Below are 12,892 nucleotides of genomic sequence, written 5' to 3'. Positions count from 1 at the left end.
CTGCTTAATGTTTTACAATACTACAATCACACGATATTGCTTTGATTCCATAAACTCTTAAATGACTGTTGGTCATGCCCAACCATTTGAGCTGAAACGCCTGATTATATAAGTTAGGATGTCCTGATCAAATCAAGTTTTGGAGGGATGATCATTTGATAAGGCCTTTATAAATAGTCGAGCATCTCTTAATGTAATTAGAGCGAGAAGTTAGTGAAAATAATTTTCTCTTTCCCACAGTACAAGTACAAAGTTGGATATCGCAAGCAGCTCGGCCACCATGTTGGAGCACGCAGCATACAGGACGACCCCAAACTTGTGCATTCTATGAATGTAGCCAAGATGCAGAGCGAAAGAGAATACAAGAAAGACTTTGAAAAATCGAAGACCAGGTATTCCAGCCCCGTGGATATGCTTGGAGTCTTACTGGCAAAGAATTGCCAGAAGCTGGTCAGCGATGTCGATTACCGTCATTATCTGCACCAATGGACATGCCTGCCAGATCAGAATGATGTTGTGCATGCCAGGAAAACATATGATCTTCAGAGCGATGTAAGTATCTTCTTTTTTCTTAAAGGCTTTTAAGCATGAGACTATCCCAGGCCTGGTGGATTTTATCCACAATTCCTTTTGGGGGTAAAACCTGTCTAAACAGCAAATAATGATAATTGTGCCTGGATCTTAGAGCAAAACAGTGAGACCAGAGTAATGGGTCAAATGAGGGAACATATTATTCATAAGTCAGAAGAGTGGGAAGCTAACTTCAACCTTGAGGGAGCCAAGACCTGCCTGTTCCAAGGGGTATGCCAAGTCAGAGCCCAAAGCCTAGGTCCCACCTTATGGTGAGCAAGAAAGTGGTCCCAACTCATCCCCTTCAGGATTGGTAGTAGATGGTTCTATTGGGCTGCCCTGCTCATCAACCTAATAGCTGCATTCTATTTAGATTGCATGCATGTTACATATTAAAACCTAGCAAGATTAATAAGAAGCTGAAAAATGTTATTGTTTGTTCAATCTGTGCTAACAGAAGTTGACAGTATAGGAATAGTCTCTTTAGTTGATGTGGATTATAATTTGTGAAGGCAAAAATCCTCAGTTGTAATTGAAGGTTTTAATGGAACTATTGCCCTCCCTGCTTGTTTATTTTCAAACAGAATATGTATAAAGCAGATCTTGAATGGCTAAAGGGCATCGGCTGGACTCCAAGTGGTTCCCTGGAAGCTGAGAAGAATAAGAGAGCCTCCCAGATCTTGAGTGACCATATCTACAGACAGCATCCTGACAAATTGAAATTCACAAGTCCCATTGACTCTATGCCTATGGCTTTGGCAAAGCATAATTCTGAAATTATGGACCATGTAAGTTTCATTCATGCCCCTTTCCTTAAAACCCAGATCAGCAAATATATCAAGAAATCGTATATTCTGGCTGGTTTAGCAATGCTACGACTGGGAATATGCAGGCTCTGATTGATCACTTTGAGAATTTGCCTAGTGATTTTATCATTTTAACTATTTTCCTCCATGATGGTTGTGTGACCCTAATTAACTAATTAAGAGTTTCGTTTTTGTGCCAAGGAGGCACATTCCATTCATATTTTCACACCCTGGCAGTAACCATTTTGTAGCGAAGTGATGGTTTTCATACATGTTGGATCAGGGCCATTTCCAGAAAGTAGTTATGGGGAGGGCATTGTTTGACAATATGAGTGCCCCCCCCCACATGTTATTTAATATCTATCAGAAATATTCAGACCTGTCACCAGGAGATTTGAAGTGAAATACCACTAATATGTGGGATGTACCCAGCAATCTCTTTCTGTTCCATCTGAAGCATCAGAGGAGATTGACTGGTGCTTGGAGATGGTGGAAGACCTGACCGCAGTACTCCATGCTCTGGTAACTTCCAGTCTGGAGTATTGTGATGTGCTCTATACGGGCATGAGCACAAATTGGAAACTCCAACTGTTTTATCTGTTTTATGACTACGATGTTATGTTGAAGGACTTCTGATAAATGTTAGAAGCAAACAACTTGCCATCCTTGGTAGCTGCTGCCTTCATCAAATAATTTATTTACTGGTTTTCAGCGCAAGTATATTGATGCCTGGAACAAGGATAAAACCACCATTCATATTATGCCAGATACTCCTGAAATTATACTGTCGCAGCAGAACAAGATCAACTATAGCGATGTAAGTAAAAAAAAATATTAAAAATCTTTGGCAGAGAACCAGTTTAGAAGAAATACAAGTGCCCTGTTTTTAAACACACGATCACTTTTTGCCATTCTTTTAGAAATTATACAAACTTTCGTTGGAAGAGGCCAGGAGAAAGGGTTATGATCTTCGTGTAGATGCAATTCCAATCAAGGCCGCTAAAGCTTCAAGAGACATCGCAAGCGATGTAAGTAGTCCTGTTCATGGGTTGTCAGATGTGTTATATAATAGGAATTGCATCTTCCCAACCACCTTCCCTTAATAGTAAATAGTCCCAAATAGGCTAAATAGTCCCCCCTATGTTACTGATATTTTCAGTTATCATAAATAGGAATAATCATTGAATACGTAAGTTTTCGTAGGTGCCCACATATGTTGATGGCAGAATCCAAAATGTGCCTCAGTCCTTCCAATAAAATAGTTTCACTTAGATCCCAGTATGTGGCACCCACATGTGGTAAGCTAGCGGGTATATGAAACTTTACCTGTCTTCCAACCCAGATATACCAGGAAGCCTACACCTAGGTTTGGTTCATGCTCACATTTCCCCCCTGTTTTTTTTTTTAAAGCTGTCCCTTTCTGAAAGGGAAAAAAACACAGAATGAGAGGTCTGTTTTTTAATACATTCATGAATCATATTCGGTATAAGTGCAGAAACAAAGAAATTGCCTGACAACAAGCAGTCTTCTGGGTAGATGATTTATAGTATGCACATATGTTTCTTCCCTGCACCAGTACAAATACAAAGAAGGCTACCGCAAGCAAGTTGGCCACCACATTGGAGCACGCAGTGTTCAAGACGACCCAAAACTTGTGCATTCTATGAATGTAGCCAAAATGCAGAGTGAGAGGTTGTATAAGAAGGACTTTGAGAACTGGAAGACCAAATATACCACCCCTGTGGATATGCTGGAGGTCTTGCACGCTAAGAATTGCCAAAAACTGGTCAGTGATGTCGATTACCGTCATTATTTGCACCAGTGGACGTGCCTTCCAGATCAGAGTGATGTTGTGCATGCCAGGAAAACATATGATCTTCAGAGCGATGTAAGTATCTTTATAAGAAAAAGCATTTTAAACATTAGATTATCCCAGGGCCAGCGGATTTGAACGACCATTTTCTGTGTGAAGAAAGCCTTTCCTTAAACAGCCGGCAATTATAATTGCGACGGGATCTCGAAACAAAGATTGAAAACTGTCCAGAGGTCCAGAACACCTTTCTGTGGGATGTACATTTGGCTTTCTGCTGAAGTTTGCTCCGCAAAGGGGGAACCACTACCAAGGAAGCCCTGAGACTGGGCAGCACCAACAGTTTAGCACCCACCGAAGGCAGAACCAGCAGGGAATCCCCTGCCAGTTATAGGACCCGAGATTGTTCAAATGAGGGAAGTGCTCCTTTAGGTACTTGGGTCTCAAGCCATTTGGGCTTTGTATGTTAGTACAAACCCCTTGAATAGGGCCCAGCAGCTCATTGGCAGCCAGCGACGTGCCTTCAGGATTGATGAAAGATGGGTCGATTGGGCTGCCCCAATCATCAGCCTAATACAGTGGTACCTCGCTAGACGAATGCCTCACAAGACAAAAAACTTGCTTTCATTTTGCGATTTCAATGGAGACTCGCAAGACAAAGTTTCCTATGGTGCACTTCGCAAGACGAATTTTTTCGTCCCATAGGATGCCTCGCAAGATGATTTCCCCCCGTCTTGCGAGGCAGCCTATGGGAAACCGCACTTCAATGCGTTTCTATGGGAGCCGCTTCGCAAAACGAATTTTTCGCTATACGAAGCGACTCGCAGGACGAATTAAATTCGTCTTGCAAGGCACCACTGCAGCTGCATTCTGTTTAGATAGTATGCATGTTATATATTAAAAGAGTTTTTAAAAGTTATTGTTTGTTCAATCTGTGCTAACACAAATGGTCAGTGTAACAATAGTCTCTTTAGTTTATGTGGATTATAAATTATGAAGGCAAAAATCCTCAATTGTAATGGAAGGTTTTAATGGAACTATTGTCCTCCCTGCTTGTTTCTTTTCAAACAGAATTTGTATAAAGCAGATCTTGAATGGCTAAAGGGCATCGGCTGGACTCCAAGTGGTTCCTTGGAAGCTGAGAAGAATAAGAGAGCCTCCCAGATCTTGAGTGACCATATCTACAGACAGCATCCTGACAAATTGAAATTCACAAGTCCCATTGACTCTATGCCTATGGCTTTGGCAAAGCATAATTCTGAAATTATGGACCATGTGAGTTTCATTCATGCCCCTTTCCTTAAAACCCATATGAGCAAATATATAAAGAAATCTGGTTAGTTTAGCAATGCTGCGACTGGGAATATGCAGGCTCTGATCACTCTTGGGAATGTGCCTAGTGGTTTTATAAAGATAACTACTTTTCTCCATGTTTGTTTTCTGACTCTAATTAACTAATTAAGAGTTTAACTTTTTGTGCAGAGGAGGCACATTGCATTCATTCTTATTTTCATACCCTGGCAGCAACCATTTTGTAACAAAGCTGATGGTTTTCATACTGGTTGAATCAGAGCCACTTCCAGAAAGTGGATATGGTGGGCTTTGTTTGGCACCATGAGCATTTTCCCCGTCTTGTTATTTAATATATATCTGCAGACAGTTGGGACCCCTCTCAACAGGAGATTTGGAGTGAAATAGCACTAATATGTGGATGGCACCAAGCTATTGCTCTGTGTTCCATCTGGAGCACACGAGGAGATTGAAGTGCTAGTCTGGTGCTTGGAGGTGGTAATGGATTAGATGCTGGTCAATAAATTGTAGTGGAACCAGGAAAAGATGGGTGTGTGTTCAAAGTTCCTCTGGAAAGGAGCAGGTGCAAGCATTGGGATGTTCTGGACCCGTCTCTGTCAGTGGAGCCCCAAGCAGCCTCAGTGCCTAGTTCATTTACATCTACAGCTGGTATGCCAACTACAGAGAAGACTTGGCCAAAGTACTCCATGCTCTGGTTTGATTTGATTGCTGCAATGTTTTCTATGTGGGGCTGCCCTTGGAGGCAATTTGGAAACTTCAATGGTTTTATCAGTTTCATGATTGCGTAGGGCTTCTAAGAGATTTTAGAAACAAACAAACGAATGAATGAATTACCATTGTTGGCAGCTGCTACTACCTTTATCAAATAATTTATTTACCTTTTTTTTTACTATTTACTATTTTTTTAGCGCAAGTATATTGATGCATGGAATAAGGATAAAACCACCATTCACATTATGCCAGATACTCCTGAAATTATACTGTCACAGCAGAACAAGATCAACTATAGTGATGTAAGTAAATTTCTTTAAAATCTTTGGTAGAAAACCAGTTGAGAATAAAAACAAGTGCTCTATTTTTAAACATTAAACCAATATTTGCCATACTTTTAGAAATTATACAAACTTTCATTGGAAGAGGCCAGGAGAAAGGGTTATGATCTTCGTGTGGATGCAATTCCAATCAAGGCCGCTAAAGCTTCAAGAGACATCGCAAGCGAGGTAAGTAGTTCTGTTTCATGAGTTGTCAGATGCTGTCATGTAATAGGAATTGCATCTTCCCAACCCACTTCCTTTATTACTTAAAAGAAAAATCCCAACATTTTTTTATGGCTCACTTGCTGAATAGGTGGATTTTTGCTTTCTGGTTTGAATTGTTGAAAGGGCTGTGAGATGTGAATCCCTCATTTATTACAACTGATACAGCTAATCTTGTGATGCTTTAGATAGATGAACTGTAGCTCCCCCCCTGTGTTATTGATATAGTCAATCCATCATTAATAGGAATATTCATTGAATACGTTAAGTTTTCACGAGTGCCCAAACTGGTGATGGTGGAATCCAAAGCATGCCTGAATCCTTAAGATAAAATAGTTACACTTGATTCCTAGTATGTAGCAGTCACCTATTGTCAGCTAGAGGAGGGAATTGCATGGAACTTTGGCCTGTCATCCAACCCAGGCTTGTCATTCAAACTTACAGTTAGATTTGGCTAATGCTCGCATTTCTCATTTTTTCCTGTTGTTTTTCTTTAAAGCTGCCCCTTCTGAAAACAACACAAAACAGAATGACTGGTCCATTTTTTAATAGATTCATGAATAATAATAAAAAAATACCTTCCTAAAGGAAACAAATCTTTAAAGATTATTAGAGAATCTGTATGAGGAAATAGGAATATGAAGTGGCAAAAAGATAAGGAAGAAAGATGCTATCTGGATGGGGAAAATGCTGTCACAATCCTCTCAGAATGTGGGATTTTCCAGTGCAGCTATCTGATGAATAATCTTATGGTTAGACAATTTACACATGTATATCTATTTCAGTACAAATACAAAGAAGGCTATCGCAAACAGCTTGGGCACCACATTGGAGCACGCAGTGTGCAAGATGACCCGAAACTTGTGCATTGTATGAATGTAGCCAAAATGCAGAGTGAGAGGGAGTATAAGAAGGACTTTGAGAAATGGAAGACCAAGTATATCAGCCCTGTGGATATGCTGGAGGTCTTGCATGCTAAGAATTGCCAGAAGTTGGTCAGTGATATCGATTACCGTCATTATCTGCACCAGTGGACCTGCCTTCCAGATCAGAATGACGTCATCCAAGCTAGAAAGGCCTATGATCTCCAGAGTGATGTGAGTACTAATTTACGTTTGGGCACAACTAAACATAATATAAGGTATAAAATCAAGTGGGGGGGTCAGATGGTGGGATATGAGGGTGAGTGGAACTGAATCCTTCCCCTCCACCAGCCTGCTCTATCAATCTTGGCTCTCTTCTCCTAACCCATCTCTAATTCCAGACAACTTTCAGGTGTTGCCAGTGCACAATGTGAAGTAACAAAAAGCAAACATGGTGGCAGTAGTCATTGGTACGGAGGACTGACACCTTCCTATCGGCAGCCCCCCTGTGAGGGGAAGGTAGAAAAACCCCTCCCGGGGCTGCAGCAGAGTATCAGCAGGAAGCAGACTGTCAGATATGTAGCGCTCTGAATTTCTTTTATTGTTTACAGCGAATTACAACAACAAAGCATAGCTAGTGTGAGCAGAGTGCCTCACACACATCTTCTCTGTTGCGAGAGCAGAGAGAGAGAGGACAAGGAGCGGAAGTTACAGAGACTCATTTCCATTCTCAGGCATAACAGTACACAACAGTACAGGAATGTCAACATGGATACAGTGGTACCTCTGGTTAAGAACTTTATTCGTTCCGGAGGTCCATTCTTGACCTGAAACTGTTCTTAACCTGAAGCACCACTTTAGCTAATGGGGCCTCCTGCTGCTGCCGCGCCGCAAGAGCACAATTTCTGTTCTCATCCTGAAACAAAGTTCTTAACCTGAGCTATTATTTCTGGGTTAGCGGAGTTTGTAACCTGAAGCATTTGTAACCTGAAGCGTTTGTAACCCGAGGTACCACTGCATCATGTTACATCAGCAATGTGAGACTGAAATCCCAACATCCTCCCCATCCCCATAGCAGCCATGTTATCCTGACACTTGTGGCACTTTTATACGAACATGAGTACCAGCACCTCATTGTGGTGTGTGTGTGTGTGTGTGTGTGTGTGTACGTACGTACGTACACACATTTCCCCCCCCTCTCTTTCTGGCATCCTAATCAGACGACACCCTCCCCCCCAAAGCAAGGGTCCTCTAGAGCTTTTGGTTTTAGCAATGATCCTTTGAATTTCTTATTCACAGAATAACTACAAAGCAGACCTTGAGTGGATGAAAGGCATTGGCTGGGTCCCTATTGGTTCACTGGATGTGGAAAAAGCCAAGAAGGCTGGAGAGATCCTAAGTGAAAAGCAGTATCGTCAGCCACCAGACAAATTCAAATTCACCAGTGTGACAGATTCTCTTGAAATGGAGTTGGCCAAGCATAATGCAGAAACAATGAACAAGGTGAATCTGAGCCAGGCAGCTGAGAAACTAGTATTGCAGCCCAAATGTTGCAGGGTCTTATTACAGGGCACAAGCGATCCAAAGTTTTTCCATTTTCACTTATTTTCGTTGGGGAGCTTTTTGCATCTTGTTTAACTTTTGCCATTTAACTTAAGGGGTTTAAAAGTACCTAGCTTTGGTCAGGGTTTATATTACATGTTTGCAATACGACATACAGTTAATGCTCCTTTTAAAGCTGTATTGGCATAGTCAAAAGCTAACATGGTTATGACCCCTGTACATTTCTCTGCAAGCAAAACATTTCGCTTCACATATCTTAGACATTTTCTTCAGATATCTTATTGCAAAGTTCATGAATTGGAAGAAGCTGGAGCCTTTTGCATGAGGTAGACTTAAATATGAACAAATAATATGTTCATTCTCATATGGAACCTGTGTGGTAGATTTAAGCTGAGAGATCATGAGTGGTCCAAGATCACCTAGTTTGCTGCATGGCTGATTGAAGATTTGAACTCCACCCAGTCTTACCAATGACAAACTTAGTTGGTCTCTAAGGTGCTACTGGAAGGAATTTTTTTATTTTGTTTCGACTACAGCACCATAGTTCAAGGCAGCGAAGTTCTGCCTCAGCAGGCTATTTTAATGCAATTTTCATAGGAGGCCCTCACTTAAAAAAACAAAAACAAAAAAGCCCTAAGATTACTGAACGATTGTCCTTATAACCACTGTCTCTTGTGCTTATGTTCTTCCACAGCGTTTGTATACGGAAGCTTGGGATAAAGACAAGATTACAATCCACGTAATGCCTGATACACCTGAAATCATGCTGTCAAAATTCAACAAGCTAAACTATAGTCATGTGAGTGCCACTAGGATGAAAAAAGGATTTCTCCATTCCAAGGGAGATTGCAAATATTTCAGCCAACATCTATGGTTCTTGCAAGGGATGTGGGCCCCATAGTCACCAGATGGCTAGGATTTGTTGAGGCTCAGTAAGCTAGAGTTCCCCTGGAGGGTTTTGTTTAAGTGCAGCACAGTCAAGTTATGGTAAAAGTTATGTAACCTCAGTCAGTTATGTAAAATTATACATGTGTGTGGACATGAAGGACGCAGGCATGGATAACAATGAAGTAAACATGTTCTTCTTCCTTACAGAAATTATACAGACTGGCTATGGAGGAGGCAAAGAAGGACGGCTATGACTTACGTGTAGATGCTATCCCAATTCAAGCTGCCAAGGCTTCCAGAAATATTGCCAGTGATGTGTGTACCCAATGTGTTCTATGTATAGCATTTTTTTAAAAAAAGAGGAAAGCATTTATTGTTCTAAAAAAAAGAGAGGAAAAAATCGAAACTGTGGACTCAATTCTACAGTATGTGCGACTGTTGTGGATGTTTTAGGCATCCATGAAAGGCAATATTAGAGAGAAGCTACATTTCCTTCCACAATTTTGGTTTCCTTTGTTAAGGGACTAATTTATTGTGTGAATTATGGGGACAAAAGAACAGGGTTCTTTAGTAGCATTAAGAATAGAGTATTGAAAAAGGTGCCTGAGGAGATGTAGTAAATAGAAAGCAGAGTGGCACGAGGAGAGTCTTAGGCATGATATAGGAAGACAGTAATGTTTCATAGGGTTTTGATATGATACAAGCTACAATGAAACCCTCAAACAATTATTTCACAGTTAGTGAAAGGGCAAGTTAAAAGAAAACTCAAAGTCAAGTTAATTATGTATTAACTACAGCTCATCTATTAATAGCAGGAAATGTTTACTGTGTGGAATATTAATTGATAAAACCACTCGCTGTAAACATTTATGGGAAGGAAATAATAATTGAAGCAGAAACTTGGGCTTCAATTTTGGAACTGTTAGCAACCCACTGGACAGTTTCACAGTGTGGTGAAATGGACTTAGCCAGATGGATTTCCTTGTTCATTTCCTTTGTTTTACTATGTTGCTTTAAAACCTAGTGGAAAAGAAAGGAAAAATATTTGAAGGCAGCTGCAAAATACCGGTAGTTTTTTTTAAAAAAAGAGATGAAATCCAGGGAAGAAATATATTGGTATTAATTCAGAGCTGAGATTCAAAGTACTGTGAACAAGCTCTGCATCTCCAAGGGACCGCGGACTTGTGGTTCATGAAAGCCCCCACTTGATTCCCACATAGCGAAGTACTTTCGAAACTAGAAAGATGGTGGGAGGTGCTTAAGCATTACCCAAGACATTGGAACTACCTAAAGAGCTTTTTCATTCCTATCCATGAATAATAAAGGATTGAAGAAGAAAATAAAGCTTACCTTGCCAAAGGAGCAAAATCTTGAAAGATTATTAGAAAATACGTATGATGAAATAGGAAAATGAAGGGACAAGCATAGGGACAAAAGATGCTATCTAGATGGGAAAAATACTGTCACAATCCTCACAGAATGTGGGATTTTCCAATGCAGCTATCTGATTAATATTCTTATGGGTAGATGGTTTACACATGTATATCTATTTCAGTACAAATACAAAGAAGGCTATCGCAAGCAGCTTGGCCACCATATTGGAGCTCGAAGTGTGCAAGATGACCCGAAAATTGTGCATTCTATGAATGTAGCCAAAATGCAGAGTGAGAGGGAGTATAAGAAGGACTTTGAGAAATGGAAGACTAAGTATATTAGCCCTGTGGACATGCTGGAAGTGTTGCACGCTAAGAATTGCCAGAAGTTGGTCAGTGATATCGATTACCGTCATTATCTGCACCAGTGGACCTGCCTTCCAGATCAGAATGACGTCATCCAAGCTAGAAAAGCCTATGATCTCCAGAGTGATGTAAGTAAGCTATGCAGAATAAACACAGCCAGTGAATTTGTGTCTTTCCCCAAATCATCCAGATATGCTTTTTTATGGAGACAGTTCATATATATCTGGAAATTGATGCATTATAAGTGGAGAGAAATGGATTCCATCCATTCCTCTCTGTTATTATTCAATATTCCTTGGGTTGCCTTCTGTTTTAAGCCTGGAACGAACTCCAGGTTTTGTATTGTCACTAAAGGCTTTTGTGCATAATTTTTAAAGCAAACTTAAAACAAAAACCAACAAACCACACCCAATGACATATAAAACAAAAGGTTTGTTTTTAATTGGGGATAAATTTTTTTAAAGTTAAAACAACACTTCCAGTTTTTAGATACATCTATATATATAAAAAATGTAAACTGGCCATGTCTGTTAGTATCCACGTTTCACCAAAACTGCTTGACCAATTGCGTTCAAATTTTGACACAATGCCACATGTGAATATGAGAGCAAGCCCATACCATTTTCAAAGACAGATGTCACACCTGTGCCTGGTAAAAACCCCAAAACCCCGTGTTTCAAAACACACCACTCAGACAAAAATGCATTCTGGGAAAAGAACCAGGTTGCAAACCAGCTCCCTCTAGCAGTGGCTACACTGGTACTACACCTATAGAACCTTCCCTCTCAACAGCACCTCAGCTCCCGTTTACATACTAGGCCGAAGCCTTTACAGACTAGGCCGAATGGAGGTACTGACTCGGGTGGGGGGAGGAGGGGATGGGATAGGTCAGAACATGGTGGGACCAGTCACAGGAATGAGCCGGGAGTGGGGGGGGAACAGGAGGTGTGATATGTCATGGGTCGGGACAGGGTGCGGGGAATCACAGGGATAAGGCGGGTGGGTGGAGGGGGGGCGGGATAAGTCATGGATCGGTACAGGGTGGGGGCAGTCACAGGGATTGGCCACAGCAACGTATGGCAGGGCCAGCTAGTATACAATATTTATATCATTTTTTAAAAAACCAGTAGCAGAATTGTGTAATTCTTAAAAAATAAGCTAGTTTTTTAAATGAACAATTTAAAAATGATTATTTTTAAGATACCTTGCAAACGTTTTGGAAATAAATCACCAGATACCTTTAGTTCAGTTACGATAACATGAACACCAAAATCCAAGGTGAAATTCAGTAGAGGCAGATTCCATTAGCATTCTAAGCAATGTCAGGAATGAGACATCAATGGCACAATTCTATAGATATTTACTCAGAGGTAGCACTTCATTCAATTGGGCTTACTCCCAAGTAATTAAACATATGACAAGAGGCCAAGCAATGAACAAGTGAGTATGAATAAGATTGTGTAAGATCATCAAGTTAAACGAATATTTACGCTGCAAAAAGCAGCTGCAATATTTACACTGCAAAAGCAGGAGTTACAGTGGTTGTAACTGTGACATATTGGTCCTTCAGTATACACATATTTAATGTTTCATCTCTATGTTTATAACCCAGAAATGTTCCCCTGCAATAGTAGTTGTTATGTGTGAAGTTGATAGTTTCTCTGACTGCAAGGATAATCTGTGTTCATATTCCAGGTGCTTTACAAATCAGATATGGAATGGCTGAAAGGTGTTGGTTGGATTCCTTCTGGCTCTTTGGAAGTTGAGAAAGTAAAGAGAGCTGGAGAAATCCTAAGTGACAGGAAGTACCGACAGCCACCTGATAAGTGGAAGTTTACCAGCATCACAGATTCTTTGGAGATGGAGTTGGCAAAACATAACGCCGAGACGATGAACAAGGTGAGTTTGTGATTAGGCATTTCTAGGACTGCGCTGTGTGTGTTCTCTAATGCCCATATTTGCTTAAAGAATTGCCTAAACATTCATATTTTTCACTGCCATCCATACCCTTTTGTCTTTCTCAGCTCTTGTTGCCACTTTCCTTCTGTTTTTCCTTGCAACCACAGTTATTTGCCCATTTTTTCTA

The 12,892-nt window shown here is 40.6% G+C and overlaps 1 protein-coding gene across 48 annotated transcripts in view; it reads left to right on the top strand.

Annotated features, from left to right (window-relative positions):
* The window catches only part of NEB (nebulin), a 165,752-nt gene that overhangs the window by 63,541 nt on the left and 89,319 nt on the right, over window positions 1-12,892 (top strand). For all 48 annotated transcript variants that reach the window (XM_060279866.1, XM_060279768.1, XM_035131587.2 and 45 more), the window contains 14 exons: window positions 241-552; window positions 1,155-1,358; window positions 2,089-2,193; window positions 2,297-2,404; window positions 2,953-3,264; window positions 4,258-4,461; window positions 5,406-5,510; window positions 5,610-5,717; window positions 6,539-6,850; window positions 7,916-8,119; window positions 8,874-8,978; window positions 9,275-9,382; window positions 10,623-10,934; window positions 12,502-12,705. In XM_060279866.1, the coding sequence (XP_060135849.1) occupies window positions 241-552; window positions 1,155-1,358; window positions 2,089-2,193; window positions 2,297-2,404; window positions 2,953-3,264; window positions 4,258-4,461; window positions 5,406-5,510; window positions 5,610-5,717; window positions 6,539-6,850; window positions 7,916-8,119; window positions 8,874-8,978; window positions 9,275-9,382; window positions 10,623-10,934; window positions 12,502-12,705 (2,703 nt within the window). The remainder of the gene's footprint in view (window positions 1-240; window positions 553-1,154; window positions 1,359-2,088; window positions 2,194-2,296; window positions 2,405-2,952; window positions 3,265-4,257; window positions 4,462-5,405; window positions 5,511-5,609; window positions 5,718-6,538; window positions 6,851-7,915; window positions 8,120-8,873; window positions 8,979-9,274; window positions 9,383-10,622; window positions 10,935-12,501; window positions 12,706-12,892) is intronic.

This window comes from Zootoca vivipara, chromosome 1, assembly GCF_963506605.1.
Source record: "Zootoca vivipara chromosome 1, rZooViv1.1, whole genome shotgun sequence".
NCBI lineage: Eukaryota > Metazoa > Chordata > Lepidosauria > Squamata > Lacertidae > Zootoca > Zootoca vivipara.
Note: the sequence above shows the minus strand (reverse complement) of the source record. Positions and strands in the feature narration are given on the sequence as shown.